The sequence below is a fragment of the Micropterus salmoides genome, unplaced genomic scaffold, assembly GCF_014851395.1.
Source record: "Micropterus salmoides isolate LMB-PRFRI ecotype aquatic unplaced genomic scaffold, ASM1485139v1 Ms_hic_scaffold_3, whole genome shotgun sequence".
Lineage (NCBI taxonomy): Eukaryota > Metazoa > Chordata > Actinopteri > Centrarchiformes > Centrarchidae > Micropterus > Micropterus salmoides.
Genome location: NW_024042261.1, coordinates 38322388 through 38340106, shown reverse-complemented (window position 1 = coordinate 38340106; position 17719 = coordinate 38322388). Strand labels below are relative to the sequence as shown.

General features: G+C 42.0%; 2 protein-coding genes across 2 annotated transcripts; both read right to left on the bottom strand.

Annotated features, from left to right (window-relative positions):
• Window positions 1-4095: 4095 nt before the first annotated feature.
• On the bottom strand, window positions 4096-5049 carry LOC119882496 (olfactory receptor 4E2-like). The gene has a single exon (XM_038692537.1). It carries the CDS (start codon window positions 5032-5034, stop codon window positions 4096-4098), a length of 939 nt encoding a protein of 312 aa, XP_038548465.1. The 5' UTR covers window positions 5035-5049.
• A 1029-nt stretch (window positions 5050-6078) lies between these two features.
• Window positions 6079-13216, bottom strand: LOC119882494 (olfactory receptor 11A1-like). Its single transcript, XM_038692536.1, has 3 exons — window positions 11561-13216; window positions 6804-6944; window positions 6079-6166 (listed from the first exon to the last, which is right to left on the bottom strand). The coding sequence occupies exons 1-3, from the start codon at window positions 12682-12684 to the stop codon at window positions 6079-6081; spliced, it is 1353 nt and encodes a 450-aa protein (XP_038548464.1). The 5' UTR covers window positions 12685-13216.
• Between the last annotated feature and the right edge of the window lie 4503 nt (window positions 13217-17719).

Genomic DNA, 17719 nt, shown 5'->3' with positions numbered 1-17719 from the left:
CATAGTTATCCAACGAAGGTCAAGGGCAACTGGACTTGGTTGAAGATACTTGAAATTTTCTTTAATTTGCAAGTTTCAGTATTATACTATGGAGCTAACCCTCTTTGTTTTATTATCTTCTTCTCAACAGAGTCGAATGTGTCGTTTGCAGCGAGCCTGCCGCACTGTCAACAGGATGATCAATTTGGGAGGGATTGAAATTAGCACAGGAGTCCTCCATTACTTTGTGACAAAGTAATGACCCCCTGACTCTTTAAAGAGGTTTTTCTCACACATTGGCCTATCTGTACTTACAATTTTGAACAGTAGCCTTACTTAAGGAATTGTTCCTGAGAATCTTAAGTACGCAGTAGTGCAACCACAAATTAAAAAACTTGGACTGGATCAAGCAGATCCAGCACATTTTAGACCCATTTCCAAGCTCCCTTTTTTATCGAAAATCCTTGAAAAGGTAGTTTACAATCAATTAAAAGCTGTGCTGGATGAGCACAACATTATTGAAACCTTCCAATCTGGTTTTAAAACTATGCACACCACCAAAACTGCTCTCGTAAAAGTTTTTAACGATATATTTTTAGCAAAAGACGCTGGTCACTGTGTGGTCCTTGTGCTTCTGGATTTACCAGCTGCCTTTGGCACTGTGGACAATGAAATTCTGGTCTCTCGTTTACAGCGATGGGTGGGCATTACAGGCATAGCCCTAAAATGGTTTCAATCCTACTTGAAAGGTATGACATTCAGTGTCAACTGTGGTGACTCTGTGTCTACCATGGCCCATGACATTCTTAGACCATGGTTTGCATGTTTAGAGGACATAAAGGCTTGGATGGATAGTTTTTATGAAAACGGAGGTGATGGTTTTAAATGGCACCCCAGGGACTCGCTCCCCGCCTCATCTCGATCTAGGCCACCTAGCTCAGTATATCACGCCAACCATCACTGACCTAGGAGTCAAAATTGATGCTGATATGAAACTGGATAAACACGTTGGGTTAGTGGTTGAATCTAGTTTCTTTCAATTAAGACAGCTGGCTAAGTTGAAACTGATTCTTTCTAAGCAGAATTTTGAGACCGTTATACACGCCTTTGTGACTACAAGACTAGATTACTGCACTGCACTTTTTGTTGGGATAAATGGATCGTCTCGCGCCCGTCTCCAGATGGAGCAAAATGCTGCAGCTCGTCTTCTAACGGGAGCGCGTAAATATGAACACATTTCCCCAGTTCAACGTTCACTCCATTGGCTACTCATTCAATTTAGGATCGATTTTAAACTTCTTTTACTGACTTTTAAATCCTTGAATTGCCTTGCCCCCCCTTACTTATCTGAGCTGCTTCATCCTTATCCACCTACCCGTTCGCTCAGGTCGGTTGACAAACTTCTCCTGAGAGTGCCAAAAACTCGTCGCAAACTTAAACAGGACCGTGCTTTTGCCGTGGCAGCTCCAAAACTGTGGAATGCCCTTTCTCTTACCATTAGACAGGCTTCCTCACTTAAAACCCATCTCTTCCATCTGGCTTTTGACCCTTGAGGATGACACTTGGGGGAACTCAACCTGTAAAATGATGTTTCTACAGCACTTTGTGCAACTTCGTGATTGCTGAGAAAGTGCTCTATAAAGAAATTTTGATAGATAAATAGATTGATTGATTGATTGATTGATTGATTGATTGATTGATTGAAAAAGCTGATGGAATCACTTTCTTAAATTTAGCTACAGCATTATCAGATCAGACATCTCATATAGAAATCTTTGCCTAATGGCGTCTAGTTCAGCAATAGAGACTCAAAAGGATTCTGTGGGAACACCATTAAATGTTCAATTTCAATACCATATACCAGAACGAGGTCGAAGGTGTGGTTAAAACAGTGAGTCGGTTTAATAACACTCTGAGAGAAGCCAATTGAATTTAACAGAGATAAACACTGTACTAAGGCTGTCATTCTCAACGTCCACATGAATATTAAAATCATTAAAATAATAACTTTGTCTGTTTTAAGGACTAAAGTTGACAAAAACCCTGCAAATTCAGATAAAAATTCACAGTACGGACCAGGTGCTTGATAAATTATAACAAATAGAATTGGTTGCAGTGATTTCCAGGTTGAGTGTGAAAGACTAAGAACAAGGCTTTCAAATGAGTTATAATTTAGTTTAGGTTTAGAGCTGATTAGTAGGGTAGAGTCGAAGATAGCTGCAACTCCACCTCCTCGGCCAATGAGTCAGTGCATCAAGCAGTGAATATCTGGATAACAAGAGAGTTACTATGTTGCTGTCAACTGACATCTATCTATCTATCTATCTAGTCTTCCCTTTACTTTGAGTTCAAACTGCACCAGTTGTCACTGGGGATCACAGTATGAATAGGTATTTAGAGCTAACTCATCAGTAGAGAGCAAAGATGCAGTCTGAGGCTGAACATTCAGATTCTCTTCCTTAATGTTGGAGCTTTAACCCTGATGACTTTGACGAGAGACACAAGACATAACAGGTGACCTGGCGAAAAAAGGGGCCGGGGTATTTATGCAGGGAGCTTGATTGTTGGTGATCATAGCCTAAGAAGAAGAATAATAACAATAAATACTGTACATCACTAGGACATCTCAAAACAATAAACTGGTTGAGTGTTAAGCCATTCCAAAAAGGAGCTGAGCTTACCCCCACTGCAACCTCGAAGGTGAACTACTGTACTCTCAGCTAACAAGGACATTGAAAAACATTGTCACACTTAAATACTAAAATTAGCTCGCTATCTCAGTCTGGTTACACTCTGCTCACTGTAACAAGATCACAGCCATACACTCAGCCCTCGACACAGAAAAAGGCATGTTTCAGGCATGTTTTTATTTAAAACAAACAAAGCAGAAAAACTACTTTAACTTGATTGTAAAGGTTATGTCCTGGTGGTCTCCGCTCCACCTTCCTCTCTTCCACTGTGCAGCCTCGACCCACTGTGCCTTCATCTGCTTGCAGAACCTTCGTAGCATCCACTCTTGCATCGCCTTTGTGTCAAGTCTATTTCAAAGTGTTTCTCCACAGCCGAGCTGGGAGTTCATGAAGATGACAAGGACGCTGCTGAAGAGCTAGTCGTTAAAGAACTAGAGAGCCTAATGGTTAGCTAGGGCAATTGCCAAATATATATTTTTAATTTTTTGTTTCGTTTTGTTTATTACTTGCCTTGGGCTGCGAGCAATACCTCTTTCACTCAACATGTTCGAAATGTTGTCTCTCACAGTGCCAGTTATTTGTCTCATTATTTCCTCTTCCCCTTGAATCAAGGGACACTCTCTCCTGTCACTGTCTTGCCATTTTTGCATCTTGCACGATGTAGAGAAAAAAAAAACGCTGTTGCTTTAATTCCCATAAACTGTAAAGAACAATAAATAATCCAAAGAGTCCAGTTGCCCTTGACCTTAACCCTCTTTGGATAACTATGACCTGGATGAGAGAGAACAGACACAAATAAATAATGTTCCTGGCTATTTACTATGGGTATTCACGCTGCAACATTCAACACTTTAGCATCACTGGAGAACCAGGGTGTCATGTTTACATGGTACATTACATTTGGAACTTATTCTGTATTTAAGGTGCAAAGTTTCACTCATCAAAGTCCTAGTAGTTAAAAATAATCTGTTAAAGGTAGGCAGTAAGTTACATTTATTTAGCCATGATGTAAAAGGTGAAAAAAAGTAAATTTACTATATTATTTATTACTTAATCCTGCTCAAAAGACAAATTTAAATGACTTTCAAAATTTCACCCAATAAAGTATTTTCTGAGAATGCAGAGGTTTTAAGATTTTAATTGATGTGCCTTTGCGTCATATATAAGATTATAACACAACAATGTAAAAATGAAACAAGAATAAACAAAAGTCGACCACCTTTTATTGACTGGATATATAATAATGCATCCATTTATTGTCATCAGACAGACCAAAATCAACCCTTTAATTTGTATTTATTTAAATCTGCATTACAAAGTTCCTACCTTTAAAAAATATATATTAATGAAGAAATGATTACTGTTGACACTAGTGAGTTAAATCCATACATTTGTTGTTTTCTTTTGTTACTCAAGGTGAACACATCTATCTAACAGAAGTTAAAAGCAGACTTTTACATATGATGCGTATTTTGGACATGTTGAGGCCGTACATAAAAGGGTTGAAGAGCGGTTGGCATGTAATAAAATACGATGATAAAAATATTCTCATCATGTTAGGTACACTGTTCATGTTAAACCTGCTCTGGAATATTTCAAAGCAAGACCCTAAAGAAAAGTTGAGCAGAGAAGCAAGGTGAGGAGTGCAGGTACTGACAGCTTTTTGTCTGGTCTGTTTAGAACCAGAAAAACAAACTTTAAGAATCCTCATGTACGTGTAAACGATTACAGACACCGGAGCAAAGACTATGAGAGAAGCAGCAATGAGTTCATAGACATTATTCACTCTGGTGTCATAGCAAGCCAGTTTTATGATGTAATAGTTGTCACAGTATACTTTATTAATGATGTTCCCACACAGCTGTAAAGAAGCACTCAAGCATGTTGTCACAAAAACAGCCAAAAAAGGGGGTAACCATATAACAACAATAAGCATGACAACCTTATTAGATGTCATATGTGCATTATACTGTAGAGGACAGCAGATAGCAAGGTATCTGTCATAAGACATGACAGCTAAATTGGTCAATTCTACACCTCCATATGGATACACACAGAAAATCTGCAGGAAACAAAAGGGAGCAGAAACAGTGTGAATGTCAGAGAGAATCTGAAGCAGAAGGAATGGAAACAACCCTGTACTACCATACAGCTCATTTACAAACAGGCTGCACAGAAAAAGGTACATAGGTTCATGTAAGCTTCTGTTCATACAGATAACCACAATGAGCAGAAGATTCACACAAAGAATTAACATATATAAAGACAAAATGAAAATGAAATATAAGTATTTAAAAAGCCCGGTGTCAAAGTAGGCATCAAGTGCAAAATATGAAACCTGTGTGGAGTTTATCATGATCATCATTTTGGTTCAAAAGACAATAACACTGCACAGGAAGAAAACAACTTACCACTCCTTAATTAAAGTCAACATAAAAGTTAGACACACTACAATGAGAATTTATGACACAGTGTGAATGACACTGAGTCCCACCTAACTGAACTGTAACTCTGCTTCTGCTTCTTTTAAACCTTTCAAGTCAGCGGACGCCCACAGCAGCAGACTGATGTCATTATTAAACACTGTTACTATGTTTCTAGTTGATGCCTTGAAAAATTATTTAACCATTAGCACACTGTTGTGATGACATTTAGTTAATGGAGACACCTGAGGCCAAATCTGAACAACCAAAAGTGAACGTTTGTTAAATCTCCTGCGAAGGGTTGAAAGGACAGCATCATAAGTGGGGGATAGCGGCGTTGCAGACCTCCTCACCTGTTGAGAGATGGTTTCTCTACTTTCATGTATATGGCTTCCTTCACTCGTCTTTCAAACCATCTTTGGACCCACTCATGTATTATGAGGCTGGACAGACATGGATCTAAACAGCAACTTTACTGGTTGTCAGAGGCACAACACCATGGGGCAGAAATTCTAGGTTTCATGTATTATTTTAAATCAGTTTAACAAATGTAAATGCTTCGTATTTGTATAGCGCCTTTCTAGTCTTTTCGACCACTCAAAGCGCTTTTACACTACATCTGCATTCACCAGTCATACACTGAGCCTAAGTGCTCAAACGGAAACTAACATTCACAGTCATTCATACACTGGCGGAACAGCCGCCAGGGGCAATTCAGGGTTCAGTATCCAAGGACACTTCGACACGCAACCAGGGGGAGCCAGGGATTGAACCGCCGACCCGCCAACCCGCTCTACCTCCTGAGCCACAGACGCCCCAACAACTTAACAACTTTAAACTATCTATCTATAACCTGTGTAAACCACCCACATGTACCCAGCTCCATCCGGCACCGCTTGTACTTGTACTCCACATATGGTATGAAGACTAACAGTCTGTGGACTCTCTGGCTCCAAAGTGAGAGTGAGCTGGATGTGTAAGAGTCCCTACTTTGATAAGGTACCCTTTTGCTTGGGCAGGGGGGCACCTTGTTGGCTAGACTGGAACACCCGCAGGAAGACCGACGAGCCTGGTCTGAGGAACAGGAAACAAGGACAGACTCAGAAGTAGGTGCAAACAAGAGGTGAGCAGGCTGGAGACAGTTTGACTAACAGCAGGCCGGGAGTAGGCTGCAGTACCTGGCTCAGGAGGAACAGGATGGGTTGGAAAGTTATATAGCCTTTGTCAAATAAGTTGAGATCCCAACGCTCTTGCTATTAGGTTGCAAAGAAGAAAACTGGAGCCTTTCTCCCTTTAGTAACAACAGTGAGTGAGAAAAGTGCAACGTACTTCCATCTGCTAAACATAGAGCTTAACAATGCTATAAACAATATATGGAATAATGATTAAAAGAAAGATATTTGGTATAAACATGATATTATGATGATTGAAAATCAGGATATTTTTGTTGTGTGTGTTGGACAGAGAGGACCCAAAAGCAACGCTCCAGTGAAACAGGTTTTATTGAGGGGAAAAAGGGAGGTGAGGGAAAGGTGGATGACGGGGTAAAACAGGCACGGGGGACCGAGCAGCAAGTAGGGCAGAGGCGGCCGAGGCAAGGGAGGCGAGGAACACCGTGGGGGCCGAGGAGCAGGTGGGACCAAGGAGGCAGGGACGAGGGAACTGGGAGGCACCAGGGACCGAGGGAGAGAGGAGGCACAGGAGAACTAACTGGGGGGTTGGTGGAGGAGTGTGGTGGCAGGCTGACCGCGAGGCACGAGGGGGAGCCGGGAGGACACCGTGGAGAAGGTCCGGGTGGAGAGGGCAGCTTGGTGAACCCAGCTCACACAACTGGAGAGGAAGGTGAGTGAACCTGGGGAGAGACAGACAGACAGACAGGGTTAGTGACCGGGAAAACAGAGAACGGGGATGTTACTAGATAAAAAGCCTGAGTCTAGCAGTGGCAACAGGTCAGGAGCAATGACGATCAAGCCGCGATTGTGTGGAGAACCGGGGTTGAAATACTGTCAGGGATGAGGTTGACTGCTGGCAGGTGTGGATCGTCAGCTGGGTTCAGGAGCAGAGAGAGAGGGAGAACACAAGCGAGGGGAGCTGAGGAGACACAGACAGGCAGGCCAAAACACAAGGGAAAAACAGAATCACAAGAAAAAAGGAGAAATAACCAGGACACTCACTGTCAGCCGGGCTGCCACCACCACAATCTTATTGATCCCGAAGATGAATAAATTGAATTGATCTTCTGATTGTAAAATAAATACTGAGATGGGTGTAACGGTCTTATGACTATGAGTCACTGGGAGAGAAGGGTCAGCAAGGGGAAATGAAATGGCCAAATGAGGACATCTTTGGCCCAACTAAAATTACGGATGAACAATATATGTGACAGTAGTCACGTAGACAGGAAAAGGGTGGTGGCTGATTTGACAAGAAAACTCAGCTACGGAGTAAGATATTTAAAGAGCAGTCACAAAGAGATCGGGGTTATTCCTCGGCAGATCTTAGAGGCATCAGACTCGGAGCAAGACCATCACCGCACCGGACCAAGAACCCAAGACAAGAGTTGGGGATTTGAACAGCAAACAACTAGAGAATCCTTCAGAGTTTTCTTCAGTGGATTTCAAGAGATCGAGCCACAGAGGATAACCACAACGACCAAACCAACTGAAGGATCATTGATAAGTTTTTCTCTCTCTCAACTGCTGAAGACTTTTAAAGACAATTTTAGGGCTTTGGACAAAGCTTCAAGTTTCCACCAGAGTCAACAGCTCAGCAGAAGAGGGAAAGACCTCCTTGGCCAGGACGACTCCTTCCCCTCCCTTTCTTTCCAAAAAGAAGACATCTAAATCACTCAAGGTTAGCTATTATAATCAGGTTTTGAATCATTAGGTAAAGTGTGTTTAGCATCTTTAAGGTTCTTATAGGTTGCTCTAGGCAACGAAATTAACTACAGGTGGTATTTAGCTCTAGGGCTATTCTGTCAGGTGTCATTTCAGAGTAAGCAGGGTAGGCGTTTGGAAGAAAACAGTTAGAAGCTAGGCGAATCTCTTCGACACCACCTTAATCAGTCCTCAGTTATACCTAATAGGATAATACCCATAGGCCTAGAGAATCGGACCCTTTAAGACGGAGAGCTGGTCCAGTACCTCCTCAACAGGGGAAACTCATGATCTAAGACGTTGCCATTAGGAATGTGTCATCCTAAATTCTGTATCCCATTCCCAAAATAGAACCGGAGGAAGTCAGGATCTGCATAACACATCCCGTGTAACTCCAAAATCCAGCCAGGAAATACGTAAGCAGGACAAAGAGTCTGTATCTGTTGGTCCATTAGCATCCAGTTCATTCTGTAAGATTTAGCTACAGTGCTGACACAGGAAAACAAGAAATTTGGACCCAGGTGCAGATTCTCTTCATAAAAATGAGATGACAAAGAATAACTTTGGTGGAGGCTAACAGCCACCAAGATTGAGCTTCAACCCTGCTGAGTTCGTCTTAAGCAAATCAATGTTTCCAATCCCTAAGTTATCAGATGTTTTGCCAGAACTCCAGTACCTCCCCTAACTCCGATCACACACAGTGGTCTCCTAAGGCCAGCCACCAGTACATAGACCACAAAGTAGTTTACTAGAATAGTTCAGCTGGGAGGGAGAAGGTAGTCTTCTCCTTAGCACCTTAGGTGAGGGGCACCTGACACTAACCTGTGGTCAGTTGTGGCTAATGATGGTGCCGCAGACGCCGCTTCTGGATTTTGCTTCATAGTGCTTTTTGTGTTTTTGCTTATAAACTCTTTTCTGCTGTCACTCTCTGGTAACATTTACCAGAGGAGAGCTCTTAAACATTGGACTTTCAACTGCTCACACTATTCCACCACACTTTATCAAACCTGGAACTTTCCAGGAGTTATTAGTTGGAGGAGCAGCAGCTCTGTATGGGTTCTACCGGAGAAGGGGAAAGCGTGCAGGCGCACTGGTTAAACTGAGACAGCGGGTTTTTCGCACTGCGCTCCCGTCTATCCACCTGGCGAATGTCCCCTCTCTGGCCAACAAAATGGAAAATCACTGCTGCACAACATTAAACTAACATTCACACTGGTGGAACAGCCACCAGGGGCAATTCGGGGTTGAGTATATTTCAACATGTAGCCTGGAGGAGCTGGGGACTGAACCGCTGACCTTCCGATTAACAGGCAACCTGCTCTACTGCCTGAGCCACAGCCGCCCATTGAGGAACATAAAAAATAGGAAAATACCGCACCAAACGGTATTCCTCCACTTGAGCTGTACAAAACAACAATTAACAAATAAACTATCTGGACTACTATTCAAGTATATCAAGTTCAACACAATAAAATATGAAATCTATATAAAATGTATCAAGTTCAACACAAAGTAAAACAGTCTGCTAACTGAGTACAAAATGTAATAAGTACTATTCAAGAACGTGAAGGTGGTGAGGATGCTGCTGAAGAATTAGTCACCAAGAACTAGGGATCTTAGCAGGGTAGCCTAGTGTCAAAGTATAGTGTTGTGAATTGCCAAGGGTTTTGGGTCGTTCCACACCCCAGACATTGAAAACAGTTTGGTGGTGCAGGGGTTAGCACGTCGTCCTGGCCTTTCTGTGTGGAGTCTGCATGTTGTCCGCATGGGTTCTCTCCAGGTGCTCCGGCTTCCTCTCACTGTCCAAAGACATGCAGGCTAGGGTAATTGGTGTCTCTAAAAATTGTCCTTAGGTGTGAGTGGTGTGTGTGTGGCCCTGCGATTGACTGGCGACCTGTCCAGGGTGTACAACAATTACACCGCCTTTCGCCCAATGTCAGCTCCTACCCCCCGCGAACCTGTACGCAGGATAAGCAGTTGATAGTTACAGTTTAGTGATAACTAGGGCTTGCTGTAAGGATTTACATAGTCGAATCAGAATCTTCAAGTCCTGCCTATAGTTGACGGATAGTCGAATCATGTGTGTTTTTGTGCACGGCGATTGCGAGCCGAAGCTAAACTGAGGCTTATTGTTGACCGTTTTCTCTCTCTCTCGTCTGCTATTCACCGATCTTGTGTAGAGTTTAGCGTGCATGCCGTGCCGCCGACAACTGCATGCACGTCGTTCTATTTCAAGTAGCTGGCTATTTAAAAACGATATAATGTTCTTTGTGCAGTTCATCAACGGTGATAAATTGTCCGAAAGTCCCGCAAGGTGCGGACAACTGGACACAACACCGGTGAAGCTGGGGCTCCCTCTCTTCAGCAAGTGCTCCTCTTCTGCCATTACATACATACGCGCTACGCCTACACATGCGCTACACAGGGTTACAATTGTGGATTTATTCACATACTTTTTTTTGAAACACTTATTGAAAGTTTTATTCTTTTTACATGTTTATTTACAGCATTAAATGTTGAAATGTATATTTTAATAGGCTGTATATTAACTTATTGTCAGAAAACTGGTAGTTCGATGCACCCCCATATAGCCAAAATGGCGTGACCCTTGTTTTGCTGTTGAATCAGGCTCCGCCCATTAAAGCATTGAATCTTCAACTTTTTTGGGTCAGCCCTAGTGACAACTGTAAAATAACTACATAAGATGACTTTAAATACCAACAATCTTGTCAGCAGAATCTTTCCTTGGCTTACAAAATTAAAATTTTCCTTTATTGTCCTGTTTAATTTGTACTCAGCAGTCCAGCTGTCTCCTCTGTAGAAAAGATACACATTCAAAGTCTGTCTGTCCTGGAAGATGACAGACAGACTTTTCTTTTCCTGACACTTCTCAATTTTTCCCCTTAAAGAGAGATTTTCCATATTCAAATTCAGGATATAAGGATAGAGTGGTTCTATGTTGGATACACTGTAAAGACCTCTGAGTAACATTTGTAATTTGGGATTTTGTGAATACAGCAGACTTATCCTGACTTGACTGTTGCAGTGCATTAAATCTGGATCCTATTCTGTATTTATTGTGTAAAAATCTCAGTCATCAAATTCATAGTAGTTAATAATAATCTGTTAGACAGTTCAGTAACATTTATAGAACCATGGTATAAACTCTCTTGAGGTGAAAAAAATAAAATGAAGCATAATTGCAACAAGATTCAAAGTTTATGACAACTAAATTCACTTTATTATTTATTACTTAATTTATGCTCAATAGACAATTTTAAATTACTTCCAAAATGTCACCCAATAACTTCTCTGTGAATGCTGAGGTTTTAAGATTTAAGATCATGCGCCTTTGCTTCACAAAGAAGCTTAAAATACAACATTGAAAAAATGAAACAAGAATAAACAAAAGTTGATCACTTTCATTGACTGCAAATAAAATAATGCATCAATTATTTGTCTTCAGACAGACCAAAATCAACCCTTTTATTTTCATTTTTTAAAACTTGCATGACAAAGTTCCTACCTTAAGAAATTATTACTGTTGAGACTAGTGAGACAAAGGCATACATTTATTGTTTTCTCTTCTTACTCAATGTGAACAAATCTATGGGATGCTCTGCACTTCTCAACAGAACTTAAAAGAAGACTTTTACATATAATGCGTATTTTGGACATATTGAGGCCGTACATTAAAGGGTTGAAGAGCGGTTGGCATGTAAAAAAATACAATGATAAAAATATTCGCATCATGTGAGGTACACTGTTCATGTTAAACCTGCTCTGGAATATTTCAAAGCAAGCCCCAAAAGCAAAGTTGAGCAGAGAAGCAAGGTGAGGAGTGCAGGTACTGACAGCTTTTTGTCTGGTCTGTTTAGAACCAGAAAAACAAACTTTAAGAATCCTCATGTAAGTGTAAAAGATTACAGACATCGGAGCAAAGACTGTGAGAGAAAAAGCAATGATTTCATATACGTTGTTCACACTAGTGTCATAGCAAGCCAGTTTTATGATAGAGTAGTTGTCACAGTAGACTTGATTAATGATGTTCCCACACAGTTGTAGAGAGACACTGAAGGATATTGTGACAAAAACAGCAAAAAAAGGAGGTAACCATATAACAACAATAAGCATGACAACCTTATGAGATGTCATATGTGCATTATACTGTAGAGGACAGCAGATAGCAAGGTATCTGTCATAAGAAATGACAGCTAAGTTGGTAAATTCTACACTTCCATAAGAATACAAAGAGAAAATCTGCAGGAAACAAAAGGGAGCAGAAACAGTGTGAATGTCAGAGAGAATCTGAAGCAGAAGGAATGGAAACAACCCTGTACTACCATACAGCTCATTTACAAACAGGCTGCACAGAAAAAGGTACATAGGTTCATGTAAGCTTCTGTTCATACAGATAACCACAATGAGAAAAAGATTTACACAAAGAATAAATATATATAAAGACAAAATGAAAATGAAATATAAGTATTTAAAAAGCCCGGTGTCAAAGTAGGCATCGAGTGCAAAATATGAAACCTGAGTAGAGTTTATCATGATCATCATTTTCTTTGAAAACACAATAACACTGCACAGGAAGAACTTAAGTACAATACTGTTACACTTTGTTGAAGAAATAGTTTGTGAAAAGCATCTCCAACTTACCACTCTTTCATTAAAGTCAATGTAACAGTTAGAGACACTACAAACTGAATTCATGACATTGTGTGAATGACACTGTGAATCCCACCTAACTGAACTGTAACTCTGGTCCCGCTTCTTTTAAACCTTTCAAGTCAGTGGACGCCCACAGCAGCAGAGTGATGTTATTATCAAAGGAAACACTGTTACTAAATTTGTAATAGATGGTTGCTCAGGGGGAAAAAAACAAACACAGGCACCATAAACCATTACAACAACACACATGGAAACACTTGAATATGATCAAATGTACAATGAATAAGTAAGATATGACATGTACAGTTTAGTTCCTCCGCATATCAAGTGGCAGACAAAAAGTACAATGATTGATGTACCAGTGCAAACAGTGCAGTTAGGTCAGTATGGGATCTTGTTTTTTTAACTCTTAATTTTGCCTTTCTTAACCAGGTAAGCCAATTGAGAAAAAAATTTCATTTACAATGGCAACCTAGTCAAGATGAAACATCATGCAGTACAACATGTAGTTTCATATAAAATATAAAATACACAATGCAGTATACGGAGGTCAACTGCTGGTGAAGTGGCAATACAGTGACACTGGTTCTACAGCAAAGAGCAATACATATTTTGATAATAACATTTGACCAAATCTTCACAAATTTATATCTATGCTGATGACGCTCTTGCATATATGTGCAAGAATGCTTGAGCCCATCTCCACATAATGATATAGGTAAAATAACCTGTTATAAGTAAATTGCTAATACGCCAAACTGGTGAGACAAACATATTGAAGCGAGAAGATTGTAAAAGCAGTATAATACAACAGAGAATAGGTTAGGTTTAACACATGCAATGATCAGTCAATACCTCAGAGAGAAGTTCTTCAAAAGCTGAGGGGGGAACAATAGTCTTGGTATGGAGAGGTGTGGACTTTTGGGGTGGCCAGAGATATGAACCTGTTTGAGTGTTGCGGGTTGGTTATGATAAGGAGACCAATGAATTTAGGTACAACAGTAATTTTCCCAGTAAGGTCTGGCCACATCTAGTTTCTAGTTTCTAGAGAGAATTAGAAGGAACTCTAGATACCACATCACTGAAATCGAGAATTGGTAAGATGATCAGTTTCACCAGAGCATGTTTAGCAGCACAAGTAAAGGAAGCCTACAACCGATTAGATTGGAGGCTGTGGAGATGATCCGCTCCAGTCTGTTCTTGTTGTGACTGTCTGAGTTTCCATACCAGACAGTGAGAGATGATGTAAGAATGCTCTTTATGATGGCTTTATAGAAGTGGACCAACAGATGTTTCTTGACATGATCCTTTTTTAGTTGCCTGAGGCAGTCTTTGATGGGCCTTTTTGATGATGTGGTTGGTGTTTCAGAGTTTTACTGATGTGGAGTCTGTCAGGGTTATGGTTTGCTCAGAGATTTTATCTGGGGCTTTGATGTTTGTCCTCCTTCTGAAGTCTACAGCTATTAACTTCGGAGGGCATAGGGGGCTGGACACTACTGGTTTTAACTGGAAAACATGAAATTAATTTTCATAGACCAGGGCGGCTTAAGTCTGACATCAGCGGGATGTATGATTCTCTCAATGACAAAGGGGCCAATGAAACGGGGTGACAGTTTTCAGGAATCTGTTCTTAATGGGATAGTCTTGGAAGTTAACAAAAATTTCAGACCTTGTTTGTACTCTAGGGCAGGGACTCTGTGTCTGTCAGCAAGGCGGCTGTTTTCCGCAGACCGGAGAAGGGCAGCCCAGGTGTCTTTCCACAACCTGCAGCAGCATCAGAGGTGGTGTTGTACTGACGGCACTGTCAGCTCATTCTCCTGTGTGGGGAACAGAAGGAGCTAGTAGCCTAGGAAGGCTTCCAATGGTGACAGGCCCATGGCAACGTTGGTTAGGGAATTGTGGGCATATTCCACCCAGGCAAGGTGGGCACTTTCAGCTTGACCGTTAGTCTGCGGGTGGAAACCAGATGAGAGACTGATAAAACTCTTTCCATACCTTTGAAATGAACTGAGGGCCTTTGCCCAAAACGATTCCGTGGAGGCAGAAGACTTGTTGAACAAGAACGGATGCACTTTCGCTGGCTGTGGGCAATTTGGGGAGAGCAACAAAATGCACGGATTTGCAGAAACAGTCTACTATGGTGAGTATGTTGTCATTACCTTGAGATGGTGGAGGGTGGGCGGTGTGAATATTTCCCCCCGGGAGCAGACCATGCAGGCAGATACATCCTCTTAGGTATCATCCTCAAAGGTGGGACATCCAGAAACTCCTCCAAAACAGGGACAGTGGACTGGACCGTTACCTAGATCAGAACAGTTCTATGTAACCAACATCATAGTCTCTTTGCTGGGCTGAGGCAGCAAGAGAAGAATGCACAAGGATGTATCGTTTGCTCCGCTGTCAGACGCATCCACCTCTACTGTGAACTGCTTGGAAAGTCAGAAAGAACTAAGATGGGGGCGGAGGTGAACTGGATTTTGAGCTTGGCAAAGGCTGCTTGGGCTTCAGTAGACCAGGTAAACGGGGCTTTAACAGAGGTTAGTTGTGTTGATGGAGCAGATATCTTGCTGTAGTCCCTGATAAACCTGCAGTAAAATTTTGCAAAGCCCAAAAACTGTTGGAGTTGTTTAATGGTATTGGGGACGGGCCACTCTACCACTGCCCTAATCTTGCCTGGATCTGCTTTCATCTTTCATCAGCTGCTGGAGCACCAGGCGGACATGGGACACATGTTCAGTAAGGTTTCTGGAAAAAATCAAAATGTCATTGAGATAGACAAAAACAAAGTGGTTCAGGAAGTCTCTAAAATAATGTCCAAGATGGCGCTGCATATAGCTGCCTTGGCATTAGGTGTGCTCTGTTTTGTTTTGTTTTTGTGTGTTAATTTAGTTTTTGGCTGTGATTCCCAGAGCTCTTTCAGCAAATAAGAGCTCAGGAACATCAGGGGAACAACTCCAGTGGATTAATTTCCCACTTCTCTCGCGTCATCAGTGGAATTATTGGACATTTTGGTGAAGGGGACGCCCACTGTTGCTCGGGCTGTGAAGCGCAGAAGGAGAGGAAAACGAGCCGTGTCGCTCCAGTGGCGTGGACTCTGCACACCACCAATATTTCGTGACGTGCGCGCACTGTGCAACAAACTGGACGAACTTCAGCTACTGGTGGGGAAAAACAGAGACTTTTATTTGACTTCTGTTCTGCGCTTCACGGAGACGTGACTCAGAGGTTAGGAAAAGATCATAGTTTGACTTAAAATAGCTACATGTGTCAGTTAACACGTAAGTTAACTAACGTCACTTGCGTAACTTACACAATTTATGTAACTCGCGTAACTTAAATAAAAAATTTATGTTAAAAGTTGACACACGGGACATGAACACCGGTCTCAGATGGTGATGGAGGAGGTGAGGATGGACTCAACGGACTTCTTCAGCTGCTGCAGGAAGTGCATCCTTCTTGGTGTGGAAGGTGATGTTCAGCTCCCACTTGAGGTCCCAAGAAGCGGAAGGAGTCCACAGTGGCGACTGGGAAGTCATGCAGGATGATGGGGGAGTGTGGGGCTGGGCTCTTTCTGAAGTCCATGACCATCTCCACTGTTTTCAGAGCGTTGAGCTTGACTCTGTGAACTGAGACAGTTCACAGAGTATGTGATCCAGTGATTCAGCAGCACTGTTCTCCTGATCTGGAATATTTTATCATTAACTGTAAACCGTTTTACTCCCCTCGTGAGTTTGCTTTATTCACTCTGGTCTGTGTTTACATTCCACCGCAGGCCAACGTGCACGACGCACAGTGCATGCTGGCCGACCGGATACTGTGTGTGGAGCAGACAAACCTGGACTCCCTTGTTATTGTTCTTGGTAACTTTAACAAAGGAAACCTCAGCCAAGAACTCCCCAAATACAGTGTGCAAAGAAAGAGGGGAACACTTTGTATTGGTGCTACACTACAGTAAGCAGTGCCTATCATGCCATCCCCCACACTCCACTGGGTCACTCTGATCACATCACAGCTTCAGCCCCAGTCCACCACTTCCTCCTCCTACCCCTCAGAGGAAGCAGCACGTGAAGATGGAAAACAGCACCGGTTCCCCTCAAGGCTGCATTCTTTCCCCTCTGCTCTTCTCCCTGTATACCAACAGCTGCACCTCCTGTCACCAGTCCTTCAAGCTCATGAAGTCTGGGTATGACACCACCCTCATTGGGCTCATCATCATGAGTCTACAGGTGGTACAGGTGACCTGGTGCAGCCAGAACAATCTGGAGCTCAACGCTCTGAAAACAGTGGAGATGGTCATAGACTTCAGAAAGAGCCCAGCCCCACACTCCCCCATCATCCTGCATGACTTCCCAGTCGCCACTGTGGACTCCTTCCGCTTCTTGGGACCTCAAGTGGGAGCTGAACATCACCTTCCACACCAAGAAGGATGCACTTCCTGCAGCAGCTGAAGAAGTCCGTTGAGTCCATCCTCACCTCCTCCATCACCATCTGAGACCGGTGTTCATGTCCCGTGTGTCAACTTTTAACATAAATTTTTTATTTAAGTTACGCGAGTTACATAAATTGTGTAAGTTACGCAAGTGACGTTAGTTAACTTACGTGTTAACTGACACACGTAGCTATTTTAAGTCAAACTATGATCTTTTCCTAACCTTAACCAAATACTTTTTGTGCCTAAACCTAACCAAAGTACAACATTTCACAACTTTTATAATGTGCCATTTTAAAATGGCGATGTTTTGTAAGTCTCATTTGAGAGTAATTAGTTATATAACTATATTACTGTCTCTGAATTGTAATGCTTTACACGGGGTTTTTTTTTACACTTTTTTATGGGGGCATTATTCTGACATAGGTGGGTTCTAGTGATGTACAGAGTTATATTCGCCGATGGGGTGGGTGTCATAAAAATTAACCTTCGGACCAGACCAAGTGCCCCTCAGTTATTACAATATAGTGCTAAATAATTTGATAAAATTAGCTGTATTTGTCGGGGCCAAACTATTACAGTTTACAGTGTCCACCATCAACAGAGATAAGTTTGGTTATGACACCTTTGGGGTTTCAGGTCTGTTCT

Bases quoted from the DNA above. Each gene is read 5' to 3' on its own strand.
- LOC119882496 (XM_038692537.1), bottom strand. From the start codon at position 5,034: ATGATGATCATGATAAACTCCACACAGGTTTCATATTTTGCACTTGAT.
- LOC119882494 (XM_038692536.1), bottom strand. From the start codon at position 12,684: ATGAATTCAGTTTGTAGTGTCTCTAACTGTTACATTGACTTTAATGAA. The intron at 6,945-11,560 runs GTAAGAAGAGAA...GTCTCTCCCCAG, and splicing joins CATAGATTTGTTCACATTGA to GTTCACTCACCTTCCTCTCC. The intron at 6,167-6,803 runs GTTAGTTCTCCT...CCTGTTCCTCAG, and splicing joins ACTCCTCCACCAACCCCCCA to ACCAGGCTCGTCGGTCTTCC.